The sequence below is a fragment of the Anabrus simplex genome, chromosome 1 (assembly GCF_040414725.1).
Source record: "Anabrus simplex isolate iqAnaSimp1 chromosome 1, ASM4041472v1, whole genome shotgun sequence".
Lineage (NCBI taxonomy): Eukaryota > Metazoa > Arthropoda > Insecta > Orthoptera > Tettigoniidae > Anabrus > Anabrus simplex.
The window spans coordinates 1,442,422,113-1,442,450,072 of NC_090265.1; the positions used below are offsets into that span (position 1 = coordinate 1,442,422,113).

At 40.5% G+C, this 27,960-nt stretch overlaps 1 protein-coding gene across 1 annotated transcript in view; it reads left to right on the top strand.

Moving 5' to 3' along the window:
- The first annotated feature begins 302 nt into the window (after positions 1-302).
- orb (polyadenylation element binding protein orb) overlaps positions 303-27,960 on the top strand; it is a 390,632-nt gene continuing 362,974 nt past the window's right edge. Inside the window, exon 1 of the mRNA XM_067153059.2 lies at positions 303-538. Within this exon, the coding sequence (XP_067009160.1) occupies positions 521-538 (18 nt within the window). The 5' untranslated portion in view covers positions 303-520. The remainder of the gene's footprint in view (positions 539-27,960) is intronic.

Genomic DNA, 27,960 nt, shown 5'->3' on the forward strand with positions numbered 1-27,960 from the left:
TTAAAATCATAGTTCCATTTAAAAATCTTAAGTTGCCCCTCTTCCCCGGAAAAATATTGCCCATATCGCAGTTTGGAAAGCCCCTTCCACCAATAGCATTTGGTTTTATCCATACATAAGAGATATTCGCTAGTAACACTTTATCTGGGCCATCCTGTATATAAAAAAGCATTACATTTGGAAGAATAGAGTCATGCACAAGCAGCTATGACCGATGACGTCGGCCAATCGTATTGCGCCATGACGTCACACTACTCTCAGCTGAGAGAGGAGTTTGTGCTAAGAACGGGAAGAACCTCGAAGGCAGTGTGGAATGGATTCACGACAGGTGAAGATCGTGAGAAGGCCTTATACTGTCTTCGTGTGACCGATACGGAAAGTGTCTACTACTTATGAATCGCTTAATACTAACCCAATTGGACTTCCCACTTTATGGCTAATTGTTCTAGCGTGTAAGTCATTCGTATTTTAAAATCGATTAGTGGGACAGGGGCCCACGTGGATACGAAAACCTCGTACAATGCTGTCATTGCAACAGGTAAGCCGAATGACTGTGTTTCGCAGATGTGACATTTGGTTTGTAGGTTGTTAGCACAGAAGTCTCAATTTTGGTGTTAGATCTGCGGCTCATGTAATGTAGAATGAAACCCCATGTTGTGTAATTCATTTGGGTAAAGATTAGTAAATCTCTTCCTGGATTATATTCATATATAAACGCGTAATGTGAGTAAAATTATTCTAGCTCAGGCTAGGACAGTAATTTTGGTATGACACTTTTAATACGTATTAATGGCAGTTTCTCGTTAGTGAATACCACTTACCAGCACTGGAAATATTTTGCACTTACGGTTACCGGTGATGATTTTTGTTTGTACTTTAGATGCTACTGATGTGTTAGCGTTTGTGGTAGGATTGCGTTTTTAATATTGTTGTTTATAGCAGTGTTGCATATTGTTGTCACATTTTGATGTATTTTTCTTCGTAGTAGTTCGTGGACATAAGGAATTTGCGTATATTTTATTAATTGTTCATAAATGATGGTAGGCCTATTTGATTCGTCATATTTAGGTTTTCCCCAGGGTGTGACAGTGCGAGGTATTACAACACGTGTGCACGTGTCTCCCACCCGGGCACCCACGACTGCGGACAGACACAGTGGCCGCAATAAGCCTGTCCTAGTCTTCTCTACCGATCGATCCTGATTGTCGGCTGTCTGGCTAACCTGTTGCGTCACTACAATGTAGTTACCATTCGCCTGAAAACTAAAAAATGCGTAGCCTGAAGAAAGTCTGCTTTCTTTGTGTGTGGAAGCTTAGATAAATTAACTAACCCCCGTGATTTAGCCCTTTCTACAGCCAGAGCATTTTTCTTCGTAATTCTTGTGTGTTTAGAATGTGAACTGTGGCACATTAATTACACGGAGACTTATGATAGCAATGAAAAGTTACCATACTATGAAAAGAAATTTCTATAAATGTGCATTATATACAGAGTTCACTTAACTGTATTGTAAGACTCCACAGGGTAGCTGAAGGATTGAACATACTATCTGGGAAGGCAAATTTCAAGCTTATGCATTTGTTTCTTACTGTTCAATATTACCCTATAGAAACGGAGACTGCTACTGCTACCAGTGAACCTCAAAGCATAAGACTCCCCACGTATTGCCCAGTAGTTCAGTTTAATTATGTAGGTATAGCAAATCTATATAATTGGAGTTATGTGAAACCCCTTTGTTTCGAAAGATAAACAATCAAATAGCCTATATCTCTTTTCTAAGAGATATTATTTTAATATCCGGAGTCGCGTTTTTCGGGAAAAATTATTGTACCGTTTCCTATACTAGAGGTAGTTTGAACCACTTAAATTGGAGTAGTTTGACTCCAAGAAGTACTGCAGGCGATGATGCTTAAGTAAACATGACATATGAGGTGTTTTAATACCGTACCTATTTTGTCGATGTGATTCTACAAACTAGAATCCATTTACTTTCTAGGATCCACTCTGTTCATTAAAAATGTTTCCTGCTCAGATATGGATATTTATCTGGGGTGGAGTTGTGAAAGACAACTCGGGAATAAATGACGAAATATGTCGGATGTAGGACAACTCTGAAAATAAAATAAGACGCAATATCGACGGGCATAGTTTGTTTCGATGAGGCCCTAATTCTGAACAAGTGTATCTAAATGGGGTACGTGGGCTAACAAAAATTGTTTCTAAAGTTGAATATTTGCTTCAGATTATTTTTCTACTGTAAAGTTGAATATTTGCTTTACATCCTTTTGATTGAGATTCCATCAAATGGTCACATAAAGCAGGCTATTCAATCAATGATCTTCATTTAGAGCTGTCGCCCAGGTGGCAGATTCCATATCAGTTGTTTACCTAAGTTTTTTCTTAAACGTTTTCAAAGAACATTGAACATTTCCCTTGATAAGTCTTGGAGAGAGGTAGGATTGAATTTTACATAATCTACCTTGTTTCTAACGAAAACTGCGGACCAAGATAATTTAATTGCTTTAGGAATACTCGTTTAAATCGGCTTGCATTCTTGAATTCCAACATAATCTTCTACTATTTTTCTTTTAAAAACTCTCATCCTCGCTTATAGCGAGGGTTTGCATTCAGACTGGACTTATGGTGTTTTGGTGCAAGGAACATTTAACTAGTTCAGGTCTGAATACAGGACTTCCAGGAGAGTAACTTACACCATAAATAAAGCAAGAAACCTGAGAGGGACTTGTTATATCTCGGGTATTTCTTACTATATTCATGGGATGGCAACGAGAAACTAATCGAAACGACGAAAACTAGTGTAAAGTGGAAGCTCGGCCTCTGGCGATACTTGTGTGGTGTTCGTTTGCCCATGGCCAACTTGATCGGTAGTACTAGACAAGTACTAGATGGCTGTAGTTCGCCCAATTTGAAGACTTTGAGGAAAGACTGCACTGCCCAGCCTTTTCTTAAATGATTTCAAAGAAATTGGACATTTATTGAACATCTCCTTAGGTTTATTCCAATCCCTAACTCCCCTAACTTTAAACAAATATTTGCCCCAATTTGTCCTCTTGAATTCCAACTTTATCTTCGTAGCTTCTACTAGTTGATGTTCCCGTGCTTCGCTGCGGGGTTCTCCGAAAGACTGACTTTGTGGGTTTTCCCAACTGAAGTCGACATAAGTCATCACAAAAACGCCTATAGAGATAATAAGCAGTGTTATCATATAAAATATTCGATCAATTGAAAAACCGCACATTTCCTCATTTTTAACGAACAGTACTACGGTGCCGATCTAACAGACCAAAATTCCAGAGCTGGAATAACCAGGCCGCAGACAGCCGTGAACACTCCTCTGCCATTATTCCGTTAAATATGCATACTGCTCATTCCAATTAGTGCCTCGGAGTAGGGATTGAATAGCTTTAATGCTGTGATGAACCAGTGTGTTACGTACCAGTAGTATCAGCATATGTATGAACCAGAAGAATGGCATACTAAAGACGAAAGTTATCTAACTCCCCAGTTACTTCCCGCCAGTATTCAGGCAGGCTGTTACACTCGGTACGACCGGGTGAGTTGGCCGTGTGGTTAGGGGTGCGCAGCTGTGAGCTTGCATCCGGGAGTAGATTCGAACCCCTCTGTCGGCAGCCCTGAAGATGGAATTCCGTGGTTTCCCATTTTCTCACCAGGCAAATGCTGGGGCTGTACCATAATTAAGGCCAAGGCCGCTTCCTTCACACTCCTAGCACTTTCCTATCCCATCGTAGCCATAAGACCTATCTGTGTCATTGCGTCATAAAGCAAATTTTAAAAAATACTCGGTACACAGCAGTAATCATATCTGTCGGAGATGAGTGGCAACAGGAGACGCAAAGCACATCACAACAAAAAGTGATCAGCGTAAAGTTATTGGACAATTTTGAGCTTTCTATATTGTAAGCCTTCACATTTAGTTTTCTTTCGACTCTGTCGTATTAGGGCGTCTTATAAAATTATTCATAGCGTAATTGCAGTTCCTTATTCTCAGAGATGGTGGTGGTGATTGTTTTAAGAGGAAGTACAATTAGGCAACCATCCTCCTTATTCTCAGACTTTACATACCGATTTTCATTAAATTCTGTTTACCAATTTTCTCGTTGACTCGGCGCTGATATAGACTTAGTAATGAAAATCCATAGCCTGTTTCCAGTCATTCGATCGGGTCAGGAATGGAATGAATAAAGCCCTCCATCTAGCGGCGAGGATAGGAATTGTGCCGGCTGCCGAAGCCTGTCGCACTCCTCTGGGGCAGTGATTAATGACAGATGAAATGAAATGATAGTGGAGAGTATTGCTGGAATTAAATGACAGGGGAAAACTAGAGTACCCGGAGAAAAACCTTCCCCACCTCCCCTTTGTCCAGCACAAATCTCACATGGAGTGACTGGGATTTGAGCCATGGATTTCGTAACAAAAATCAAAATTGATTATCTCTGTGATCATAGCCGGTATGGTAACAATGCATAAGACATAAATGGTCAAAAATTTAATACTATATAATTTTTAGTTGCGTAGTAGACCTATTTATTGATACGACCACTAATAACATAAATATTTGAGAATTACATTGTAGGCCTTCCCCTAAACTACAATTTCACTCAGCGTGAATGAAATTATTTATGGTCTAGATTGTAGCGACTTATTCCCCGACTTTGTATACCGATTTTCATTAAATCCTCTTCCGTCGTTTTCTCGTGAAGCGTGTACACATACGTAGACAGAAGTTACGGAAAATTAAAAAGTTCGTTAAGAATGAAGCCATTTTTTCCAGTGTCGGCTTAGTTACAGGTGTGTTCATAGCGTTATAATTTGTATTGTAATTGCTGTGTTTTTGTTACATTTAAATTAAAAAGTCAATTTCCTTGTTACTGTGGACACGTCTGACACAGGAATTGCCATCCTTTGTAAATTCTGAGCGATTCACATACAAAACTCTTATAAATTAGATTGTGCTCTTTCCTACTTTTAAAGACACCACTCAAACGTATCCGTCTACTAATGTCGTTCCACGCCATCTCTCCAATGACACCTCGGAACGTACCGCTTAGTCCAGCAACTTGTCTCCTTTCTCCCAAGTCTTCCCAGCCCAAACTTTGCAAAATTTTTGTAACGCTATCCTTTTGTTGGAAATCACCCAGAACAAATCGAGCATTGTTTCTTTGGATTTTTCCAGTTCTCGAATCAAGTAATCATGGTGAGGATCCCATACACTGGAACCATACTCCAGTTAGCGTCTTAACAGAGACTTAAATGTGCCATCTCCTTTAGGCCTACATCCCTACTACAACCCCCAAATACCCTCATAACCATGTGCAGAGATCTGGACCCTTTATTTACAATCCTGTTTGTGATTACCGCAGTGAAGATCCCGATCCTGGCTACACTACTGTTATTGTACATTGAAGTTTAACTTTCCCAGTTTAATGAGGAACGGTCACAACCAAACATTTAAGTAGTACTTGGTCACAACTTCTGTAGTCACAGTCCAAAGTTCCTGACCTAGAATGACCAGGCCGCAGACAGCCGTGAACACTCCTGTCATTATTTCTTTAACCCTCGACTGGCACTGTGGGGTCTTTAAAGATACCAGCGACCCTGGCGCTCCCTCCGTATTCCGTTCTCGCTATCGCCGTTCACTGTATGCAGTTTGTCCTTTTTGGTAATATGCAGTGTTATAGGTAATGATTTTCATGCTCTGAATGTTCTTTTTACATAGGCTATATGGGTGTACAAAATAATTTGTGAATTGTTGCAGAATGTGATGTTTTGTGAAGAGAGAGAAAGAAATTTGGTTTAAGTAATAATGGGAAAAGATGCTAGCTAATCTTGAGCTTCATTGTTATTTCATGGCAGGCTACACAGAATAAAAAGTTACAGTAACTCACTTATGCCGAATCCTGTATTTCACTGGTTCATTTAAAGATAGGTCAAGGATATGAAAGGGAAAACTAAAAGAACTGTAAAGAATTAATTTTTTAGACTGGTGTTTATAATGGATCATAACAGTATTCAGATTCATTGGAAATAATATTCATAAAATTCGAAATAAGCAGAGAACTAAGTGTGAAGAATAAGATTCTTGTGATACAATATTCATAATATGCACTTGATATTACTTATTGTTGCAGTTCATAATATGAAATCATAGTCTGTTTTCTAGTACATATATTTTAAGAGCTCCTCTTACTCTAAAAGCTTCGTTTATAGCTGGAATACTGTGATGAACCAGTGTGTTACATACCAGCAGTATCCTAAAATATATGAACCAGAGCAGTCGCATGCTAAAGAAGAAAGTTTTCTAAATCCCCAGCTATTTTCCGCCAGTATTCAGTTAGGTTGTTATACTCGGTACGCCGGGCTGAGTGGCCCAGACGGTTGAGGCGCTGGCCATCTGACTCCAACTTGGCAGCTTCGATTCTGGCTCAGTCCGGTGGTATTTGAAGGTGTTCAAATACGTCGGCCTCGTGTCAGATTTACTGGCACGTAAAAGAACTCCTGCGGGACTAAATTCCGGCACCTCGGCGTCTCTGAAAACCGTAGAAGTAGTTAGTGGGACGTAAAGCAAGTATTATTATTATTATTATTATTATTATTATTATTATTATTATTATTATTATTATTATTATTATACTCGGCACAACAGTAATCGCATCTATCGGAGTTGAGTGGCAGAATAAGACAAAGAAAATGACTACAATCATGCGCGCACCACACACACTTCATTAATGTTCTATCATTTTGTAACTATAACCCTCACTATCGCTCGATCCTGGTTACGCTACTGAATTATGTGTACAGGATTGATACAATTTTGAAAAAATCTACTAACGGCTCTATAACATGAAAATATTTCTATATATTTCACTAAAAATGGATTACTTCAGAAAAAGGCTATGTCATATTAGGTATAATTCATCCCTGTTCTTGTATTAGGATTATATGTACATTTCATTAATTTACAACTTACCTTTATAAAGATAATTTTTAAATGCTATATAAAAAAATACATTTATCGTAAAATATTCTGAACTTTGCCAAAATATCTTTCGTTGAACTCAATTAAAATGTGTATATGCATTTAGGTCATATTAGTGAAATAGGGGGCTTACTATTTTTACTCATTCACCGAGCAAGTGGCTGTGCGGTTTGGGTCACGTAGTTATCGTCTTGCATTCGGGAGATAGTAGGTTCGACCTCAACTGTCGGCAGCCCATTTCCCATTTTCAGTCTTGAAGGCTGTACCTTAAGGCCACGGTCGCTTCTTTCCCACTTTTAGCCCTTTCGTATCCCATAGTCACCATAAGAACTGTGTCGGTGTGACGTAAAGCAGATTGTAAGAAATACCGTCATACTTATAATCAGCAGCACTTCATTCGTTAAGCGGTTTGTCACAAATTACGTGTATATGAAGGTTTTTTTCTTGCCTAATGTTGCTATTTGACATAATTTTGTATGGGTCAATTTGTTCATACCTTTTTTAAAAAATAATTCACTAATGCGTGCCTATTTCAATGGGAAAGACTTACACTTTTGCCCCAACCGGAAAAAAAGGGATATAATGTGTACACAAATTCAGTAAATGCAACCATATTACGTCTACTTACATAAGTATATTACTGCGGAAAATCTGTTCAAAATCTATTCATCTCCACACTGCCAAGCAGTGGCCGCGCGTGTTTATGCGCTACGTGTGTGGAGCTAAGCTCTGAATTCGGGAGACGCGTGGGTTCGAGACCCGCAGTCGGCTGTCCTGAGAATGGTTTTCTGTAGTTTCCCAGTTTCACTTCCAGGCAAATGCCCGGACAGTTCCTATTAATAGGCCACAGTCTATTTCTTCCACCTCCCTCCCAAATTTCATTGTCATTCATTTCATTTTCGTTAGCTCCTTAGCTGAGTTCGGTGTCGGGAATGGAATGCGGCCATAAAAACGTCATATGAATTCATCTTGCATCATTCCCGACCCCACAGCCCATCAAGAAACTGAACGAAGGGGTAGACGTACAGACATGCATTGTTATTTTTCATAAAACTAAGAATAAATAAATCGCGACATCACGGTCAAACTATAGCCATTAAATAATTAATCTGTTAACTGGTGATCGAAACAACGCGATGGTGATACTTGTATGACGGGATGATTTTAGACTAAATGCGCTTCATTATTTGCTGCAAAAAGGACTCTTTAGGCGAGGAAAACAAATAGAACTAAAACGAGTATGACAGGAAAAAGATGCCCCATATTTGGACTCTTCTTCAAAATGTCTGTGCCTCTGAATGCGTGCTATATATGTAGCGTTTTCTTCACGCTAGATGTTCTGTTCGCGAGCTGTATTTTCGTGCTCGTTAATCCGCCTGACTCAGTCGAGGATTTTACAAAGTAAATTACTCAAAGAAAACTTAAAGATGGAGCAGTTTTTTTTTTTAATGGTCACCGTGAACTATTTAAAAATAGTTTTCATTATTTAGTCTAAACATGAGCGCGACAACTATTCGGGGAGAGTTTAGTAGGGCGCTGAAAAAATTGGTACCGGTACTAAGAACTGCATTATTGTTTAAAAAGTTAATTGATTGTTTGAATTCGTTACTGTTCCTAGGTGGAACATAGGGCCTCAACGAATTTTGCTAGCTTGTTCTACCGCGAATGCTTTCACTTCCCACGTCTTGTTGAGTCCAGTTATCTCCCTGTCTATGGTTCTCTTCCAGGTATTCCTCGGTCTGCCTTGCCTTCGACTACCTTGCGGATTACAGCTCAATGCCTGCCTTGTTATACTTTCTAGTGGTCTGAGCTGTCGATCCACCTCAATTTCCTTCTCATCTGTTGTGTTCGGGACTTGTGGCCTCCCAAAAACTCTTTGAGGTGGTCTTTGCCTATCATATTCTCATAATGTACCTCAAGCAACGGTTTATATAAGTCCGTAACCTTGTGGTAATGTCTTTGGTCATTTTCCAGGTCTCTCTTCCATACAGTAAACAAAATTTTTACATTTGAGTTGAATATTCTTAGCTTCGTTTGTATGAGATTGTGAGGGGATCTCCATATTGGTCGTAACTGTGCAAACGCCCTTTTGGTTTTATTTATACGACTCACCACATCTCTAAAAGCACCTTCATCCTAGCTGACCATGCTTCCTGAGTAGCAAAATTCTTCTACCCTTTCTATATCCATTCAATCTGCAGTCAAGCTGGAATTGTTACGATGGTTTTTTTGCGCATTTCCTTTAGTCTTTTTGCTCATTTTTAAGCCTACTTCTTTAGCTTCTGTTTTTAAGTCATTTTGATTTCTGTGTTCCAAAATCGTTCTGCATGATGACGGATCATCCGCATAATAAATTTCATGCAATCGGTTATTAAATCCCCACTGAATGCCCAGTTTTCTATTCGTTGCCTGTCTCAATATACAATCCAGTGTCGGTCATTAATCTGCATTTAGGGCTGTCATCTAGGTGGCAGATTCTGTCAGTTGTTTAACCTAGCTTTTTCTTAAACATTTTCAAAGAAGTTCCAAAATTATTGAACATCTCCCTTGATGATTTATTCCGATCCCTTACTCCTCGTCCTATAAATGAATATTTGCCCCAATTTATCCTCTTGAATTCGAACTTTATCTTCATACTGTGATCTTTCCTACTTCTTAAAAACTCCACTCAAGCTTATTCTTCTACTTACGTCATTCCACACACTCTCCACTGACAGCTCGAAATATACCGTGAAGCCTAGTCGAGCATCTCGCCTCCTTACTCCCAAGTCTACCCAGTCCAAAGTTTGCAATATTTTCGGAACACTACTCCTTTGTCGTAAATTATCCAGAACAAATCGTGATTCTTTCCTTCGAATTTCTTCCAGTTTTCGTATCAAGTAGTCCTGGTGAGGGTCCCATACACTGGAACCATATTCTAATTGCGGTCTTACCAGAAACTTAAACGCCCCTTCCTTTACATCCTTCGTACAGCCCCTAAATATTCTCATAACCACGTGAAGAGAACTGTAATTCTTAACCTTGTCAATGATTACCCCAATGAAGCTCATTCCTTATGTTAACACCTAGGTACTTAGTGTTCCCCACGAGGCACTATTACTCAAACACAATGAGAGGACTTTTCCTTTTGAAGAAGCTTAAACCTTGGTTTTTCATCCCATTTACATTAATACCATTGTCTCCTGTCCATCTCTCAACATTGTTAAAGTCCCCCTGCAGTAGCTCACATCCTGCAAGTCATTCACTACTCTGTACAGTATATCATCCTCAAATAGGCCTAGCCTTATCTGCACTGGCGTCGGCCGGGGGGGGGGGGGAGCTGGAAGGAGCTTGAATGGAATGGAAATGGCGTATGGCTTTTACCGCCGGAATGTGTCAGGACTTCGGCTCGCCAGGTGCAGGTCTTTTTGACATCTGTAGGCGACCTGCGCGTCGTAGTGTGGATGAAATTATGAAGAAACATACACCCAGCCCTCTTGCCAGCGAAATTAACCAAAGATGGTTGAAATCCCGACCCTGTCGGGAATCGAACCCGGGACGCCTGTGACCAAAAGGCCAGCTCGCAACCATTTAGCCATGGAACCGGACAGGAGCTTGAATGAAATGAAAGTACTTAGGATTGTGATGCGCGGGGATATTTCCCTGTAGAGGTCTCAGTATTGGGAATATATGTTGACTGTCTCGAAATGAGGAAAAAGGCAAGGGATTACTCTAAGGGGGACGGAACGTGACCACCGAGCACAATCACAAGTACGGGTAACTATTTTGTAATTGGCGGGCGTGATACGGCTCAGTTCCGATCATTCTATCTTATCAAGACAGCCGAGACTTGAAATGCAGTCGATGCATGCAAAAAAATTTAAATGGGAAGTCACGTTCTGTTGATTCGGATTCTACTTAAAACTGTAGATCCCTTCGCTTACCTTTCTTTAGTACCTTTGAGCCCTAACTACATCATTTACGGTGGTGTATTTTGAGAATCCAACAATTCTTCGAGCTTATCTTGTACCAGTGAGTGGGGTATAAGTCCAGGCCAGTAGCGTGGATACGACTTCTCCTCGGGAGGGGGTATAAAAAGAAAGCCGGTCCTTCGAGTGCAGTGACGGATCTTCAGCAGATGTTGATGGTTTTGACTGTTGCCATGTAAGTACTAATTATATCCAACAATCGAAATCACACCTCCTGTATTCTTAACATAAACCGGTTGCAATATTGAAACTGTTCGTAAAATTACGAATATCGTTCTTCATTTGTGAGGAAGTAGAATATTCATTGGAACTACTTTGGAACTACTTCCAGGTCGTAGATATTTCGATTACGGGAGTCTCAAGGCGAATTGTTATTGCACCAACGAATAAAGGTCCGCTCACACCTAGCGGAAGCGAGACGCGGCGCGAAGGCGGAAAATATTATTTCACTGCGTATTAGATGCAGTGGCTCACACTTGCACAGACTGGAGGGGAAACGCGTCGCGCCGAAGACGAGGAAGTTGCTTGGCGAGAATATTTCTTCCGCTCCTCCCGCCGGAATATAACTTCGGTAACATTCGTAAAGTAGTCGGATGTTTTCGTCGAGTCCATGCGGTACACTGGCGGTACACAGCACAGTGCTTTCTGTACGGATATTCACATTCCCGAGAGACGCTTAAACTGTTAAGTTGCTACTTTTAATAATAAATTACATTGTTATTCGTAATTATTTAAAATTGTATGTATTAACAGAACCCCTTGAGTACTAGTACATCGCTGATTTTAATATATAATATATATGATCATGTAGTTCTAGTTGTGTTTATTATATGTATGCCACTAGAGTTATGCAATAAATGGAACATTAAGAACTTAAAATATGCAGCATAATTAACTCACCTTAAACATACAACCTGTCGTAGGGTCGCTGATATAGGTTCACAAGCTGAGATAGCTATTGAAATTTCTCAATGCTCATTCGAAAACACACTTTGAATTTCTCTTCATCGCGCAACAGCGATTGAAACACTGTACAAAATTCACCATTTAAATTCCTGGATAAATTTGTCGCGAACCCAAAGTCTTCGATTTTGCCTTTGTTCTTCCCTCTCAGCATCTTCAGCCAACAGAGCAACAGCCAACAACCGATCCATTTGTTGCGATCGACTGAGGGCCGGTTCTACCATCTGCTAGTAAAGTGGCTGGCAGCTGCCCGGGAGGTAAACTACCTGAAGGTGTAAATCGGCTGGTACTTTGGTTTGCGTCCAACCACCTCCGCGCAAGCGCGAGGTAGCTACCCGGAGCTAGACACCGATATACGAAGTTGGCTAGACTGATTTTCAGCGATTTCTCGCTTTCGAGTGTGGTGCTATCTATCGTCAGATGCATGAAACTCATTTCGATTGTCTTATTTCCCTGTGCTTGCGTCTGCTGATTATCACCAAAAAGCCTAATAAAGGGAGTCTTAAGAGTTATGGACAACGATACATGTCAAGCTTTCGTGATTTTAATTATGATCTTCAATATCAATACCTAATTGGGATTAAAATCTCGAGATTACATTTTCTTACGCCAGTTATAACCTGTCATGTAAGGCAGCGTTTTAGAAAAGTATTCTCGTAGTAGATTGGTCAAGTCGCTCGCTCCGTAACAGAAGGTACGCAGGTTTTCATCGTATTTCTAATTTACATTTTAAAATGCATTTTCGTTCCCTGCCGTTGTGCTCAACTCTTTTACACGCTTCCATATACGTATATACACACACATCTTCTTTACGGACTTATTGCCTTTGAGCATTCTATCTGCAGGCTTCTGTCAATTAAGTATCTCCGCGATGCTCTGTTTGCAACTAGTTCTTGACCTCGTTTATTTCCAGATGCTTCCATTTATTGATAAAGCATTTCATTTTAATTTTTAACTTTATGAAGATAAAGTAGGAAGGTACTGTAAATGTAAAGAACTAATCGGGATAAATATCCATTCATAGGAAGAGGAATTCGGGAATGGAATAGTTTCAAATTTCTTCGAAATAATTTACAAGACTATGTAAACAGCTAATAGGGCGACAGTCCTATGTGCTATTAATCATAACATCACTTGCTATAAGTAGCATACATATAAAGCAATTTTCCTAATAGACATAATATTGTGATCAGAACGTACGAAAAGAGGCATACAGATTAACACAACGCTAATAATGGAAATAAAAAAGATTCGTCATAATAAAGACTCGAATCTGCACACTTCTTATTACGAAGCGAGCGTGTTAACCATTACGCTTGGAAAACGCTTGAGTTAGGTGGGATACATGGAGTAATATATATCTCGTGTCCGAAAACTGAAAAAGTAGAAAATTAAAGCCCATTTGAAATGATTTCCAAATAGATTTTGATTTTATATCCTTTTAGAGTTTCTTTACGAAAGCTTGACGTATAAAATGTGTTCCCTGCGCTACCGATGCGAGAGGCTGGTGTGACCGTTGCAACTAAAGGGAAGCATTAATGTTAAAAATCCTGCAATAAAATATCGATCACTGTTACAGTATACTGCTTTTTTCAGTATACTAAGCTAATTTGAGTTGCATATCACCAGAAATACAGCTAATAATGTTCAGCTCTCAGAACTTGCCCGGCAGGTAAAGTCTTATCGGGCCCTCGAAGTGGCCGATAAATTACGCGCCGGGTAACGACGATTTATGCTGCCGATAGCGCTACCTGGGAGTGGTCGGACGGAAACATCCTTTTACGCGGAGTGCAAATTACGCGCTACTTTACCAGTAGGTGGTAGAACCGGCCCCGAGTCACGCTTCATACACCCTGCTGTGACAGAATAACAACTATCTAAATGGCGAGGCGCGCTTCCGGCAGGTATGAGTGCATACGAGAGAAATTCTTCTCGGAACTTCTCTCCGCGTCTCCCTTCCGCTAGGTGTGAGCGGGCCTTAAGGCTGAATCTTCTGATCCCATGCCTTTCTTAACTCTTGCCAGAGCCTGGAATCGCATGCAGGATGCCTCAAGTCAAATTCTAAAATAAGGAGACCTAAAAGTTAACAGCCAACCCCGCGGTGTAGGTGTAGCGTGCCTGACTCTTACCGGAGGCCCCGGGTTTGATTCCCGGCCAGGTCGGGGGATTTTTACCTGGGTCTGAGGGTTGGTTCGAGGTACACTCAGTCTACGTGATAATTGAGGAGCTATCTAACGGTGAGATGGTGGCCCCGGTCTAGAAAGCCAGGAATAACGGCCGAGATGATTCGTCGTACTGACCATAAGATACCTCGTAATCTGCAGGCCTTTGGGCTGAGTAGCGGTCGCTTGGTAGGCGATGGCCCTTCGGGACTGTTGCTGGTTTGGAAAAGTAAACAGAAGGAAGTGACATCCCTGCAAGGCACTGTAGCTTCCAGCTAGTTCTTCCGTTCTGTGTGGGCATTTAGAACAGTTACAAAATGTACGTCTTAATAAATGCTTCTCATAAAACCTTCGTAAAAGTACATCTATTTATAACAATACGTACAAACTCCTCCTTTTGATGTGGCTCAGTTGGTTGAGTCGCTGTCTTGAGTCAGAGTTCGCAGGTTCAAATCACGGCTTGGGTCGTGGGCCCTTGAAAGGGTGTAATGGCAGCAGCTTTGTCGTTGGTTTCTTTCAGACATAAGTACCGTACTCCTATTGACGAAAGCAGCTCTACACTATGACGGCTTAAGTTTGGAATAACCCATGGAGGGGGGGGGGGGGGTTGATGTCCAAGGAGTCTAGATATCCCGAGATTTTTAACGAATGTACTTTCATTAAGCATTTTATTTACCCTCTTACTTGGAGCCAAGGGCACTGACTTCCTTATTAGGTATTCTACACCACCTAAACTCTCTTGAAATTTGGACACACATCAAAATAAAATTCTGGATGAAGACATGCCTTAATGCCCCCCTCCCCCAACTGAAATTCTGGCTACGCTACTCCTTATCTTGATTCCAGTTCTTTATTCATATATAGGAAGACATAAAGGTCCAATAATACTGCCCTTCGGGACCCCGCTCTCTTGATCATTACAGGATCAGATAACGTATGTTGATAAACGGGGTTAAAAGTCAGGTTGTGAGTTTCACAAATAGGAAAAGTCCTCTCAGTTTTAATTACTGCGTTGATGGGGTGAAAGTTCCTTTTGGGGATCATTGTAAGTATCTAGGTGTTAATATAAGGAAAGATCTTTTTTTTTTTTTGCTAGGGGCTTTACGTCGCACCGACACAGATAGGTCTTATGGCGACGATGGGATAGGAAAGGACAAGGAGTTGGAAGGAAGCGGCCGTGGCCTTAATTAAGGTACAGCCCCAGCATTTGCCTGGTGTGAAAATGGGAAACCACGGAAAACCATTTTCAGAGCTGCCGATAGTGGGATTCGAACCTACTATCTCCCGGATGCAAGCTCACAGCCGCGCGCCTCTACGCGCACGGCCAACTCGCCCGGTAGGAAAGATCTTCATTGGGGTAATCACATAAATGGGATTGTAAATAAAGGGTACAGATCTCTGCACATGGTTATGAGGGTGTTTAGGGGTTGTAGTAAGGATGTAAAGGAGAGGGCATATAAGTCTCTGGTAAAACCCCAACTAGAGTATGGTTCCAGTGTATGGGCCCCTTCCAGGATTACCTGGTTCAAGAACTGGAAAAAATCCAAAGAAAAGCAGCTTGATTTGTTCTGGGTGTTTTCCGACAAAAGAGTAGCGTTACAAAAATGTTGCAATGTTTGGGTTGGGAAGAATTGAGAGAAAGAAGAGCTGCTCGACTCAGTGGTATGTTCCGAGCTGTCAGCGGAGAGATGGCATGGAATGACATTAGTAGACGAATAAATTTGAATGGCTTTTATAAGCATGGAATGACATTAGTAGACGAATAACTTTGAATGGCTTTTGTAAAAGTAGGAAAGATCACAATATGAAGATAAAGTTGGAATTCAAGAGGACAAACGGGGGCAAAAATTCATTTATAGGAAGGGGAGTTAGGGACTGGAATAACTTACCAAGGGAGATGTTCAATGAATTTCCAATTTCTTTGCAATCATTTAGGAAAAGGCTAGGAAAGCAACAGATAGGGAATCTGCCACCTGGGCGACTGCCCTAAATGCAGATCAGTATTGATTGTATTGTATTGATTGTACTATTAAATATCTTTTCTAGAAATATAGCCATCCATTTGACCACTCTTGTCTACTCCAATAGCCCTCATGTTCTCCAGTAATCTCCCATGATCAACCCTATCAAAAGCCTTGGATAGGTCAATAGCGACACAGTCAATTTGACCTGAATCTAAAATATCTGCTAGATCTTACTGGAATCCTACGTTTGATCTCCGCTGGAATACTTTCCTAAACCCGAACTGCCTGCTATCAAACCAGTTAGTAATTTCGCAAACGTGTCAAATATAATCAGCAAGAACATTTTCCCAGGAGCTAACAAACGCTTGTCAAGCTGACTGGCTTGCAATGGAGCTACTATTGCAACTCTCCATTCATTTGGTATCCGTCCTTCATGCAAAAATAGTAATAAAGTATGTATTTCAGATATGGTAGCATATCCCAACCCATATGCTTTAATATACTCCAGAAATCTTACCAATCCCAGCTTTCTAACTTTCAACTTTTGTATCCTTTTATAACCATCTTTATTATCATAGGTAACTTTCAGTACGGTATTTCGCTAGTATTAGTTGTCTTAGTTGTCCTTTACACACTGCTGACTGAATACTTCCTCCTCTATATACACTCACATATACTCACGTTGTTCATTAATGATCCCTGGAATCGCAGTGGCGTATGCTGTAACAAAGACATGGGCTATCACTAGACTTAGGTTACCCATTTCCGATAGTTGGTTTAGTGAACGTCAAGCCTCAAGGGTTTTGAGCTGCAGCTAATAGCCATCGGAGTAGCCTGCTGTGTTAAGGATGGTTCACAAGCCCTAGCCTCAACTACTACTACTACTACTACTACTACTACTACTACTACTCAACGCCTGATCAATGTAGATGGTAGTTAAAGAATCAGCCTCCTCGTACTCTTAAGTACCCTAGCTCGGGGACTGTGTGCTTATGACGTCTTCACCATTCATTTCATCAGGTCACAATCAAGCCTTTCCAGAGGCTGCATTATTATTATTATTATTATTATTATTATTATTATTATTATTATTATTATTATTATTATTATTATTATTATTATTATTTCTTAATCCGTTTGTCCTCCAGGGTTGTTTTTTCCCCCTCGGACTCAGCGAGAGATCCCACCTCTACATTCAAGGCCAGTGTCCTGGAACGCGAGACTTTGGTTCGGAGGGATGAAACTGGGCAGGATGACCAGTACCTCGCCCGGGCAGCCTTACCTGCTATGCTGAACAGGGACCTTGTGGGGGGGATGGGAAGATCGGAAGGGATAGACAAGGACGAGGGAAGGAATCGGCCGTGGCCTTAAGTTAGATACCAACCCGACATTTGCCTGGAGAGGTGGGAAACCACGGTAAACCAGTCCGAGGATGGCTGAAGTAGGAACCGTACCCTTCTCTACTTAGTTGACCTGCCGAGGCTGAGTGGACCCGTTCCAGCCCTCGTACCACTTTTCAAATTTCGTGATAGTCGGGATTCCAACCCGGGTCTCCGGGGGTGGCAGGTAAACACACAAACCACTACACCACAGAGGCGGACATTTATTATTATTATTATTATTATTATTATTATTATTATTATTATTATTATTATTATTAGTTGCAAACAATAAGCATGGCCAACAATAAAGTTTTTGAAGTTCGCATGAGCCACATAACCACACTTTTCATACTTTTTACATTTAAATACCCTTTGTATGGATTCTTGTTTTTCTGCTGTTCACACTGTAACTGAGTAAGAGGTGGGGTAGGCTTACCATTTTTAATTATCAGAAATTTATCTTCATATTTCAGTTGCGAGAATGGTTTATCCAACAACTTATACACGGTTCAGCCATTTCACAAAAGTAACATCACAAGGTCAGTCACGTTAAACACTACAACTTGAGATAAACTAAAATTGTTCTGAGATCAACTGAAATATACCAATAATTTCCAACTATAAGCAATCCATAAGATGCCCTGCACATGCAAAAACAAACTCGTGATACTGTAGCACATGGGGTAATCCCATCAATTCGGAGTTCGGACACTTCCGGAGAACTTCGGGTCTTTTTGGCCCTTCTCTTTCCACCGCTGTCTCTCTCGTTAGCGGCGGCCATTTGACGGACCGAAGCCTAGCACAGCTCGTTCCCCGCACCATTCCGACATTTGCCAGCAAGCCTCGCGAGGCGGATCGAGGGGAGTGGGCCGAAGGACTGGACTGCGATGTTAGTCTCCGATGCCTTGCTCTCAGAAATACGAGCGACGTTCTTTCTCAATGCTTTCAAGTTTTGTAAATGGAAGAATGCGTCGGATGCTTACATTATAATAAGATTTAGATTTCCATCGTTCTCATTTGGGGCTTGGGCTTCACTGATAGCCTTGGTAGCCCTCAGTATACGCCACTGCTGGAATGTCCTTTCTGGAACCTGTTTCTGCCTTAGTGTCTAAAATTCATGACTGCCAATTGTTTGCAATCATGTTACACTTACCAGTTTTTTAAATTCAATTTCCTAGTGAGCTCCTTCAATCTCTCAATCCTGCAACCATTCCTAACTCTTTAATTTGCGCTTCCTTCTTAATCTCTTTATTTCCTTGTTATAATATAATGGACCCTTACTATTCTTTACCAGTTTTAAAATTACGTATGCTTTCACACTGAACATTTGGTTCAAATCCCTCCCATAGGCAGTTTACGTTGTCCTACACCAATTTCATTGATCATAATAGCTTTTTTTTAAAAAATCTCTCTTTATTCTTATCAGCCATATGGTATTGCCGAATTGTCCTACTTTTATAACACACTAGCTGATGTACCCGTGTTTCGCTACGGGATTGTCAGAAAGACTGACTTTCCAGTTTTCCTAACTGGAGTCAACATAGTTCATTACAAAAACGTCGGTAGGAATGTAGCGATTAAAAGCAATGTTATCACATATAATACTCGATCAAATGAACAGTACCTACTACGGTGCCAATCAACAGTTCCAAGTTCCAGAGCTGGAATGACCAGGCCGCAGACAGCCGTGAACACTTCTCTGCCATTATTCCGTTAAATATGCACACTACTCAATCAAATCAGTGCCTCAGAGTAGGGATTGAATAGCTCGAATGCTATGATGAACCAGTGTGTTACGTACCAGTAGTATCGGGAAATGTATACAACTGAGGAATGGCATGCTAAAGAAGAAAGTTACCAAACTCCCCAGCTACTTCCCGCCAATATTTAGGCAGACTGTTAAACTCGTACGACTGGGCGAGTTGGCCGTGTGTTTAGGGGCGCGCAGCTGTGAGCTTGCATCCGCGAGATAGTGGATTCGAACCCCACTATCGGCAGCCCGGAATATATTATTCCGTGGATTCCAATTTTAACACCCAGCAAATGCTGGAGCTGTACCTTAAGGCCAAGGCCGCTTCCTTTCCTATCCCATCGTCGCCATAAGACCTAACTGCGTCGGTGCGACGTAAGGCAAATTATTAAAAAAAAACCTCGGTACGCAGCAATAATCCTATCGGAGGTGAGTGGCAACAGAAGACAAAGCACATCACAACAAACAATAGTCAATGTAATGTTATTATTGACCAATTTTGAGTTTTCAATATTGTAGGCCTTCACATTTAGTTTTCTTTCGACTCTGTGATATTAGGGCGTTCTATAAAATTATTTATAGCGTAGATTGTTGTTCTTTATTCTCAGACTTTACATACCGATTTTCATTAAATCCTGTTTACCAATCTTCTCGCGACTCGGCGCTGATAAGGACTTAGTAACAAAAATCCAAATTCATGAATATCTCTGATCATAGCCGGTACGGTAATGTGTGTGTTGTGTTTGAGTCATCAGTCCATAGACTGGTTTGATGCAACTCTCCATGCCACCCTATCCTGTGCTAACCTTTTCATTTCTACGTAACTACCGCAACCTACATCTGCTCTAATCTGCTTGTCATATTCATACCTTGGTCTACCCCTACCGTTCTTGCCACCTACACTTCCTTCAAAAACAAACTGAACAAGTCCTGGGTGTCTTAAGATGTGTCCTATCATTCTCTCTCTTCTTCTCGTCAAATTTAGCCAAATCGATCTCCTCTCACCAATTCGATTCAGTATCTCTTCATTCGTGATTCGATCTATCCATCTCACGTTCAGCATTCTTCTGTAACACCACATTTCAAAAGCTTCTATTCTCTTTCTTTCTGAGCTAGTTATCGTCCATGTTTCACTTCCATACAATGCCACGCTCCACACGAAAGTCTTCAAAAACATCTTTCTAATTCCGATATCAATGTTTGAAGTGAGCAAATTTCTTCTCTTAAGAAAGCTCTTCCTTGCTTGTGCTAGTCTGCATTTTATGTCCTCCTTACTTCTGCCATCGTTAGTTATTTTACTACCCAAGTAACAATATTCATCTACTTCCTTTAAGACTTCATTTCCTAATCTAATATTTCCTGCATCACCTGCCTTCGTTCGACTGCACTCCATTACTTTTGTTTTGGACTTATTTATTTTCATCTTGTACTCCTTACCCAAGACTTCATCCATACCATTCAGCAACTTCTCGAGATCTTCTGCAGTCTCAGATAAAATAACAATATCATCAGCAAATCTCAAGGTTTTGATTTCCTCTCCTTGGACTGTGATTCCCTTTCCAAATTTCTCTTTGATTTTCTTTACTGCCTGTTCTATGTAAACATTGAAAAGGAGAGGGGACAAACTGCAGCCTTGCCTCACTCCTTTCTGGATTGCTGCTTCTTTTTCAAAGCCCTCGATTCTTATCACTGCAGACTGATTTTTTTATACAGATTGTAGATAATTCTTCGTTCTCGGTATCTGATCCCTATCATCTTCAGAATCATAAATAGCTTGGTCCAATCAACATTATCGAATGCCTTTTCTAGATCTACGAATGCCATGTACGTGGGCTTGTCCTTGATTCGATCCTCTAAGATCAAACGTAAAGTCAGGATTGCTTCACGTGTTCGTACATTTCTTCTGAAGCCAAACTGATCTTCTCCCAACTCAGCTTCAACTTGTTTTTCCATTCTTCTGTAAATAATACGTGTTAAAATTTTGCAGGCATGAGATACTACACTAATAGTGCGGTAGTTTTCACACCTGTCAGCACCGGCTTTCTTGGGAATAGGTATAACAACATTCTTCCGAAAATCGGATGGGACTTCTCCTGTCTCATACATCTTGCACACTAAATGAAATAACCTTGCCATGCTGGTTTCTCCTAAGGCAGTCAGTAATTCAGAGGGAATGTCATCAATTCCAGGTGCCTTGTTCCTATTGAGGTCACTCACAGCTCTGTCAAACTCTGACCTCAAAATTGGGTCTCCCATTTCATCAGCATCAACAGAATCTTCATGTTCCAGAACCAAATTATCTACATCTTTACCTTGATACAACTGTTGGATATGCTCCTGCCATCTTTCTGCTTTGTCTTCTTTCCCTAGAAGTGGCTTTCCATCTGAGCTCTTAATATTCATACACCTAGATTTCCTTTCTCCAAAGGTTTCGTTGATTTTCCTGTATGCAGCATCTACCTTTCCCAGGACCATACAGTCTTCGACATCCTTGCACTTCTCCTTCAGTCATTCTTCCTTAGCTACCTTGCACTTTCTGTCCACTTAATTCCTTAATCGCCTGTATTCTTTCCTGCCCTCTTCATTTGTAGCATTCTTGTATTTTCGTCGTTCATCAATCAGGTCTAGTATCTCCTGAGTTATCCACTGATTCTTACTTGATCTTTTCTTCCTAACATTTCTTCAGCAGCCCTACTGACTTCATTTTTCATGACTCTCCACTCATCCTCTATAGTGTTTCCTTCAGCCTTTTCATTTAGTCCTTGTGCAACATGTTCCTTGAAACAATCCCTCACACGCTTTTCTTTCAACTTGTCTAGATCCCATCTTTTTGCATTCTTTCCTTTCTTCAATTTCTTCAACTTCAGATGGCATTTCATGACCAACAAGTTGTGGTCAGAGTCCACGTCTGCTCCTGGGAAAGTTTTGCAATCCAACACCTGGTTTCTGAATCTCTGCCTAATCATAATGAAGTCTATTTGATACCTTCCAGTGTCTCCAGGTCTCGTCCACATATACAGCCGTCGTTTGTGGTGTTTGAACCAAGTATTGGCAAGGACTAAATTATGATCAGTGCAGAATTCAACCAGCCGACTTCCTCTTTCGTTCCTTTGTCCCAATCCAAATTCTCCTACTGTACTACCTTCTCTTCCTTGGCCTACCACTGCATTCCAGTCTCCCATCACAATTAGATTCTCGTCACCTTTTACATATTGTATTCAATCTTCTATCTCCTCATATATTCTTTCGATTTCTTCATCATCCGCTGAACTAGTAGGCATATAGACCTGCACTATTGTGGTGGGCATTGGTTTGGTGTCTATCTTGACGACAATTCTTTCACTATGCTGGTCGTAGTAGCTTACCCGCTGCCCTATTTTCTTATTCATGATTAAACCAACTCCTGCAATTCCCTTGTTTGATTTTGTGTTGATAATTCGGTAGTCGCCTGACCAAAAATCTTTTTCTTCCTGCCAACGTACTTCACTTATACCAACTACATCTAACGTTAGCCTATCCATTTCCCTTTTCAGATTCTCTAACCTACCACAACAATTCAAACTTCTAACATTCCACGCTCCGACTCGCAGAATGTCAGTATCCATCTTCCTGATGATCGCCCCCTCTCGTGTAGTCCCCACCCGGAGATCCGAATGGGGGACTAGTTTACCTCCGGAATATTTTACCCGGGAGGAAGCCATCATCAGTATATCATTCATACAGAGAGAGCTGCATGTCCTCGGGAGTTAGTTACGGCTGTAGTTTCCCGTTGCTTTCAGCCATGTAGCAGTATTATTACAAGGCCGTATCAGTCAATCATCTAGACTGGCGCCCTTGCAACTACCGAACGGCTGCTACCCCCCTTTCGATGAACCATTCGTTAGTCTGGTCTCTCAACAGATACCCATCCGATATGGTTGCACCTGCGGCTGGGCTATCTGCATCATTGGGACACGCAAGCCTCCCCATCGCAGCAAGGTCACATGGTTCGCAGAGGAGGACGGTAATGGATAAAATATAAATAATCGGAAATATAATTATACTACATAACTAAAGTTAAGTAGTATTTATCGATACAATATAATATAATTATTAGGGAGCGGATTTTTGTCCTAAAATTGTGAAAAACATTTATTTTTATGTGCTGAAAAACTTTAAAATATGTGATAAAAAATTGAAATTATTTTCCTTTAAATATCACATAACTACTCGCGCTCAAGAAGTAAATAAGTATAATGTTTTGTATTAGAATATGGTGCTACCAAACGTGCTCCTTAAGACAAAATGGTGTCTGTGTATGGAAACGTGCTGTATGGTATATTAATTTTTGATATGCCAGAGTAGATATTATGAATGATTATTTTTTAAAGGTAATGTTTTGTTTAAATATGGCAAAAGCAACCTATCATCTTTGAAAAAATAGTACCAGTTCGTACTCATCCATCACAAGCTGGAATATTAGTTACTAGAAGTAGTCTCAGAATTGCAGTGAACAACAAAGGTCTTCTCCAAATTGTCCATCACAAATGCACGCCGATTATCTCTAAAGAATGCCTTATACTGCGAAAACGATCGCTCCACATCACAGAAAGTCAGGCGAGCATAGTTAGAGAGGAATGTCACCTACAATAACGCCATCAATTTCGCCAGCATGAGCACCCTCTAATACATTAGAAATTTGGCACATTGTTTGAAATCCTGTTTTTCCTGAACAAATTTTGATATTTGACGTTTAACAGTCCGTGTACCTGCGAAGACGGGAGTGAATCTAATTTATTTTCAACAGCGCGCACTTCCTTCACTGTTTCGGACAACAGGTTAGTGGAGTTTTCGAGTATGTCTATAGTTTTACACAAGAAGCTTAGATTAGCAGATTTAAACGCAGAATCATTTTTCGCAGAGCTGTCTTTTAGTATCTCTTGAATCTCAATTGACGACGCGTCGTTTTTATCTAACACGAACACAACGGATGCAAAACTTTCGAAATTGCCTGCGTAGTATACCACAGCGCTAAGCCAGGTACCCCACCGCGTAACAGGCAGAAGAGGAAGCGCAAGATCCAGGTTTTTCTCTTTAGAGATCGATTCTTGAGGGTGCTTTTACGAAGACTTTTTTGCCATTAGATACTAATTTATCCACTTGAGGATACTGAGCCTGCACAGTTTCACATAACTTGTGTAGAGCATGAACAACTCAAGTTACGTGTATCATTTTCGGAAAGCTCACAGAAAGGCCTTCGGCTGCCTTTTTCATGTAAGCTGCACTGTCAGTAAGGAAAAGCAATACCTGGTCGTATTTTATACCTTTTGGCCAAAGTAAGTGCATGGCTTCATTGAATAACCTAGCTACAGTGACATGGTTTGCAGCAAGCATTTCTCTACACGCTAGCAAATAAGAATGTTCGCAAGCAGTTTTGTCATTCTTCAACACACCAACTACATTTCTGCCACTTGAATCAGTGGTTTCGTCAATGCTCACAGTTTTTCGCTATCACATACTGCCCGAATTCTTTGTAAAGTTTCTTCGTAACATTTTGGGAGATAGTTTTTCCTTAATGTGGATTCGTCTGGAGGCACAAAATGAATGTACTTCGTTAGGAAATTTCTCAGTCCCGGATTATTTATTTTACCAAGAGGAATGCCGGCGCAAACAAATGTTCTGCACACGTCTAAATAATACTGGGAATATTTAGATGGGCCTGCATTTGAAGTAGCTGGTTCAGCTATTAGTAATTGTCGCGAACGCACACGCGAAGCAGCCGCAGTATGCTTATTTCCAGACAAATGCTGGATTACTTGAGAACGTTGATCTGCACGTACTGTTTTACCACACGGTTGGCAAAATAATACTTTTCCATCGGTAGTGAAAATGCTTTTAAATTCCACTACATATTGTTGAAGAATGCCTTTGCTGACGGGACCTAGTGTTTACAGTGCACTAAGTCTTCTGGTATGGGCTAGAGCAATTTTGTTACTTTCATTGATCTGTCTCTGTCATCCTTGGCTTTGACAAGATGAAAGTGACTGAGGTATGAGCGATGCTAGCAATGCCATTCCTTACTCAGCCAGTCCCTGTTATGGTGTGAAAATATTGCTCATAGGGTCGGTTGGTGCATGCATTTCAGTGGGCTTGGCAGACTGATATGTAATAGCAACTTCTGGCTTGGTGAGGAAAGCAACGGGAAACTACCTCGCTCCTGATTTCCCTAGTACACCTCTTCAGTGATGCCTAGGCCATCTGACAGCTCATGGCGGAACTCTTGAGGATCCAACCAGCCTTCGGGCTGATGACTAAACATACATACATTGTTGAAGACGCGACCTTGTACTAGACTTCTCTTTTGGCATTATTTTACAGGGTACGACACACGCATTTACGGTGAATCACTGTTTCAATAAAAAGAATAGCAGCGGACACTGAAGGAAATATTTCTTATGAATCCGTACAAAATTACACGACCACGGGAATGATATATGGACCCGAACAGCTAACCTTCCTCTTAGGAGTGATGAATTCCACTACCTAATGGTGGGGCAATATTCTTCCGAGTCTCCCATGTCGTAACGGAATTACGTCACCTTATCTCTCCGTGATTGCCTTTCGCTGATATTCTATAAACAAAACCCGAGAGGGCTGACTCATAAGAGTTGGAATGACATCATGCAAGGAAACATCTTGTGCAGCAAATCAAATCGCTGTCTAAATGTAACGACGTAGCCAGTGACCAGCAAGTTTTAGAACTTACGGAGGGAAGTCCATAAATAGCCGAAACATTCAGATATATTAAATACACTGTTAAAAACAATACCGTAATCGTAAAATGAAAATATGAGCATTGTTTTATAACACAGAAGCATTTTAAATTTTATTGATCAACAAATATTGCCGATATATGTGCTTATTATAGATTTTCTTAAAATATGTAATATATCATGATCACTTACACCATCTATCACAGGGATGGCAAACCTGTATCGACTAGCATGTCAATTAAGGTTTTGTTTATTACTTTTTACTGTCTAGTGCGCCATCGGTTACTTTCCTTTAAATTCACCATGAACGCCCCTCATTTGACTGGGGAAAATATTTAGTTATAGCAAGGGGAGTTAGGAATTAGAATAACTTACCACTATAGATGTTCAATACATTTCCAATTTCTTTGAAATCATTTAAGAAAAGGCTAGGAAAACAGATAGGGAATCTGCCACCTGGGCGACTGCCCCTAAATGCAGATCAGTAGTGATCGATTGATTGGATTTTTTTAATTCGTTGTGCCCAACTGTGGAGCGCGTTTGAACTTATTTTGCACAATGTTTCTTCTTTTCTTCCCAATATCTCTTCATTTTTTCACTCTGTTCCTTTCTGCGTATTTCTGTCTAGCCTGTATTTTTTCTTGTTGGTTTCTTTGAAAATTTGTTTGTTTACTAAGTTTCTAAATTTCATTCTGTCTTGAATGGTTTCGTCCTCAATACCCATTTCTTGTAGATCTTCATGAATTTCTGCTAACCAATTGTTGCGGATTCCCAGGGTTACAGCTAGATTTAGAATTTTCTTTGTCAGCCTGTTATCTGTGTTGGTGTCCGTAGAATTTTAGTAGTCTCTTTCTGATGGTATCTATGATTTTTTTCTGTGAATTGAAAAATTTTGTGTGGTTTCTTGTTCATCCAAATTCCATTTTCGAACTTTGGTCCTAGGATTTTTCTGAGAATTTTCCTCTCTTGTTTCTCAATTCTTTTCATTTGTGACCTGCCGCCAATGATCAGTGTTTCAGATGCATAAACTGCCTCTGGTTTGATTACTGTGTTGTAGTGTCGTAATTTTCCATTTTTTGATATACATCTTTTGTTGTATCTGCTCCATGTGATTTTGTAAGCCCTTTGCAGTTTAGCAGTTCTTTCTTTGCTAGCTTCCTGATTGAACCCTGCTGGCTGAATAATTTCACCTAGATACTTGAATTTGTCTACTTGGGAAATTATTCCACATTTGGTGATTAATGGTTGATTGTCGATTCTTGATTTAGTTCCTTCCGTAAACTGCGTCTTTTCAAATGAAATTTGAAGTCCGGTTTTTGCGGCTATTTCATGCAATTTTTCTATGGAGTGGATTGCTTCTTGCCTGTTGTTCGAAAGGATCGCAAGGTCATCTGCGAAAGCTAAGCAATCAAGGTGAATTTTGTCTTTAAGAAGTCTGCCAATGTTTATACCTTTCGGTTTTTCTCCATTCACGAATCACTTTTTCCAAAACTGAATAGTAGTGGGGATAGTCAATCTCCCTGTCGGACACCAGTTCTGATTTCGAACGGTTCAGACATTTCTCCCAAGAACTTAACTTTTGATGTTGTGTTTGTCACAGTTTGTTTAATCAATTCCCTCGTTCTCCTGTCGACTTGAAATTCCTCTAGTATGTTGAACAGGGTCTGCCGATCTATGGAATCATACGCCTTTTTGAAGTCAACAAAGGTGATTACTGTTTGTTTGGTTTTGCGAATCTGTAGTATGTTTTTAGGTTTAGGATTTGTTATGCGCAGGATCTCCCTTTTCGGAATCCAGCCTGATAATCTCTGGTCAGGTTCTTTCTCTAATCTATTAAGTAGAGCTTTAGAGATTTTTTATGCGAATGAGAGGACTGAAATTCCTCTGTAGTTTATAATATCTGGTTTTTCTCCTTTCTTGTGAAGTGGATGAATCAATGCAAATTTCCAATCCTCCGGAATTTCTTCAGAAAACCAGATGTCCTGCAAGATTTTTTGAATA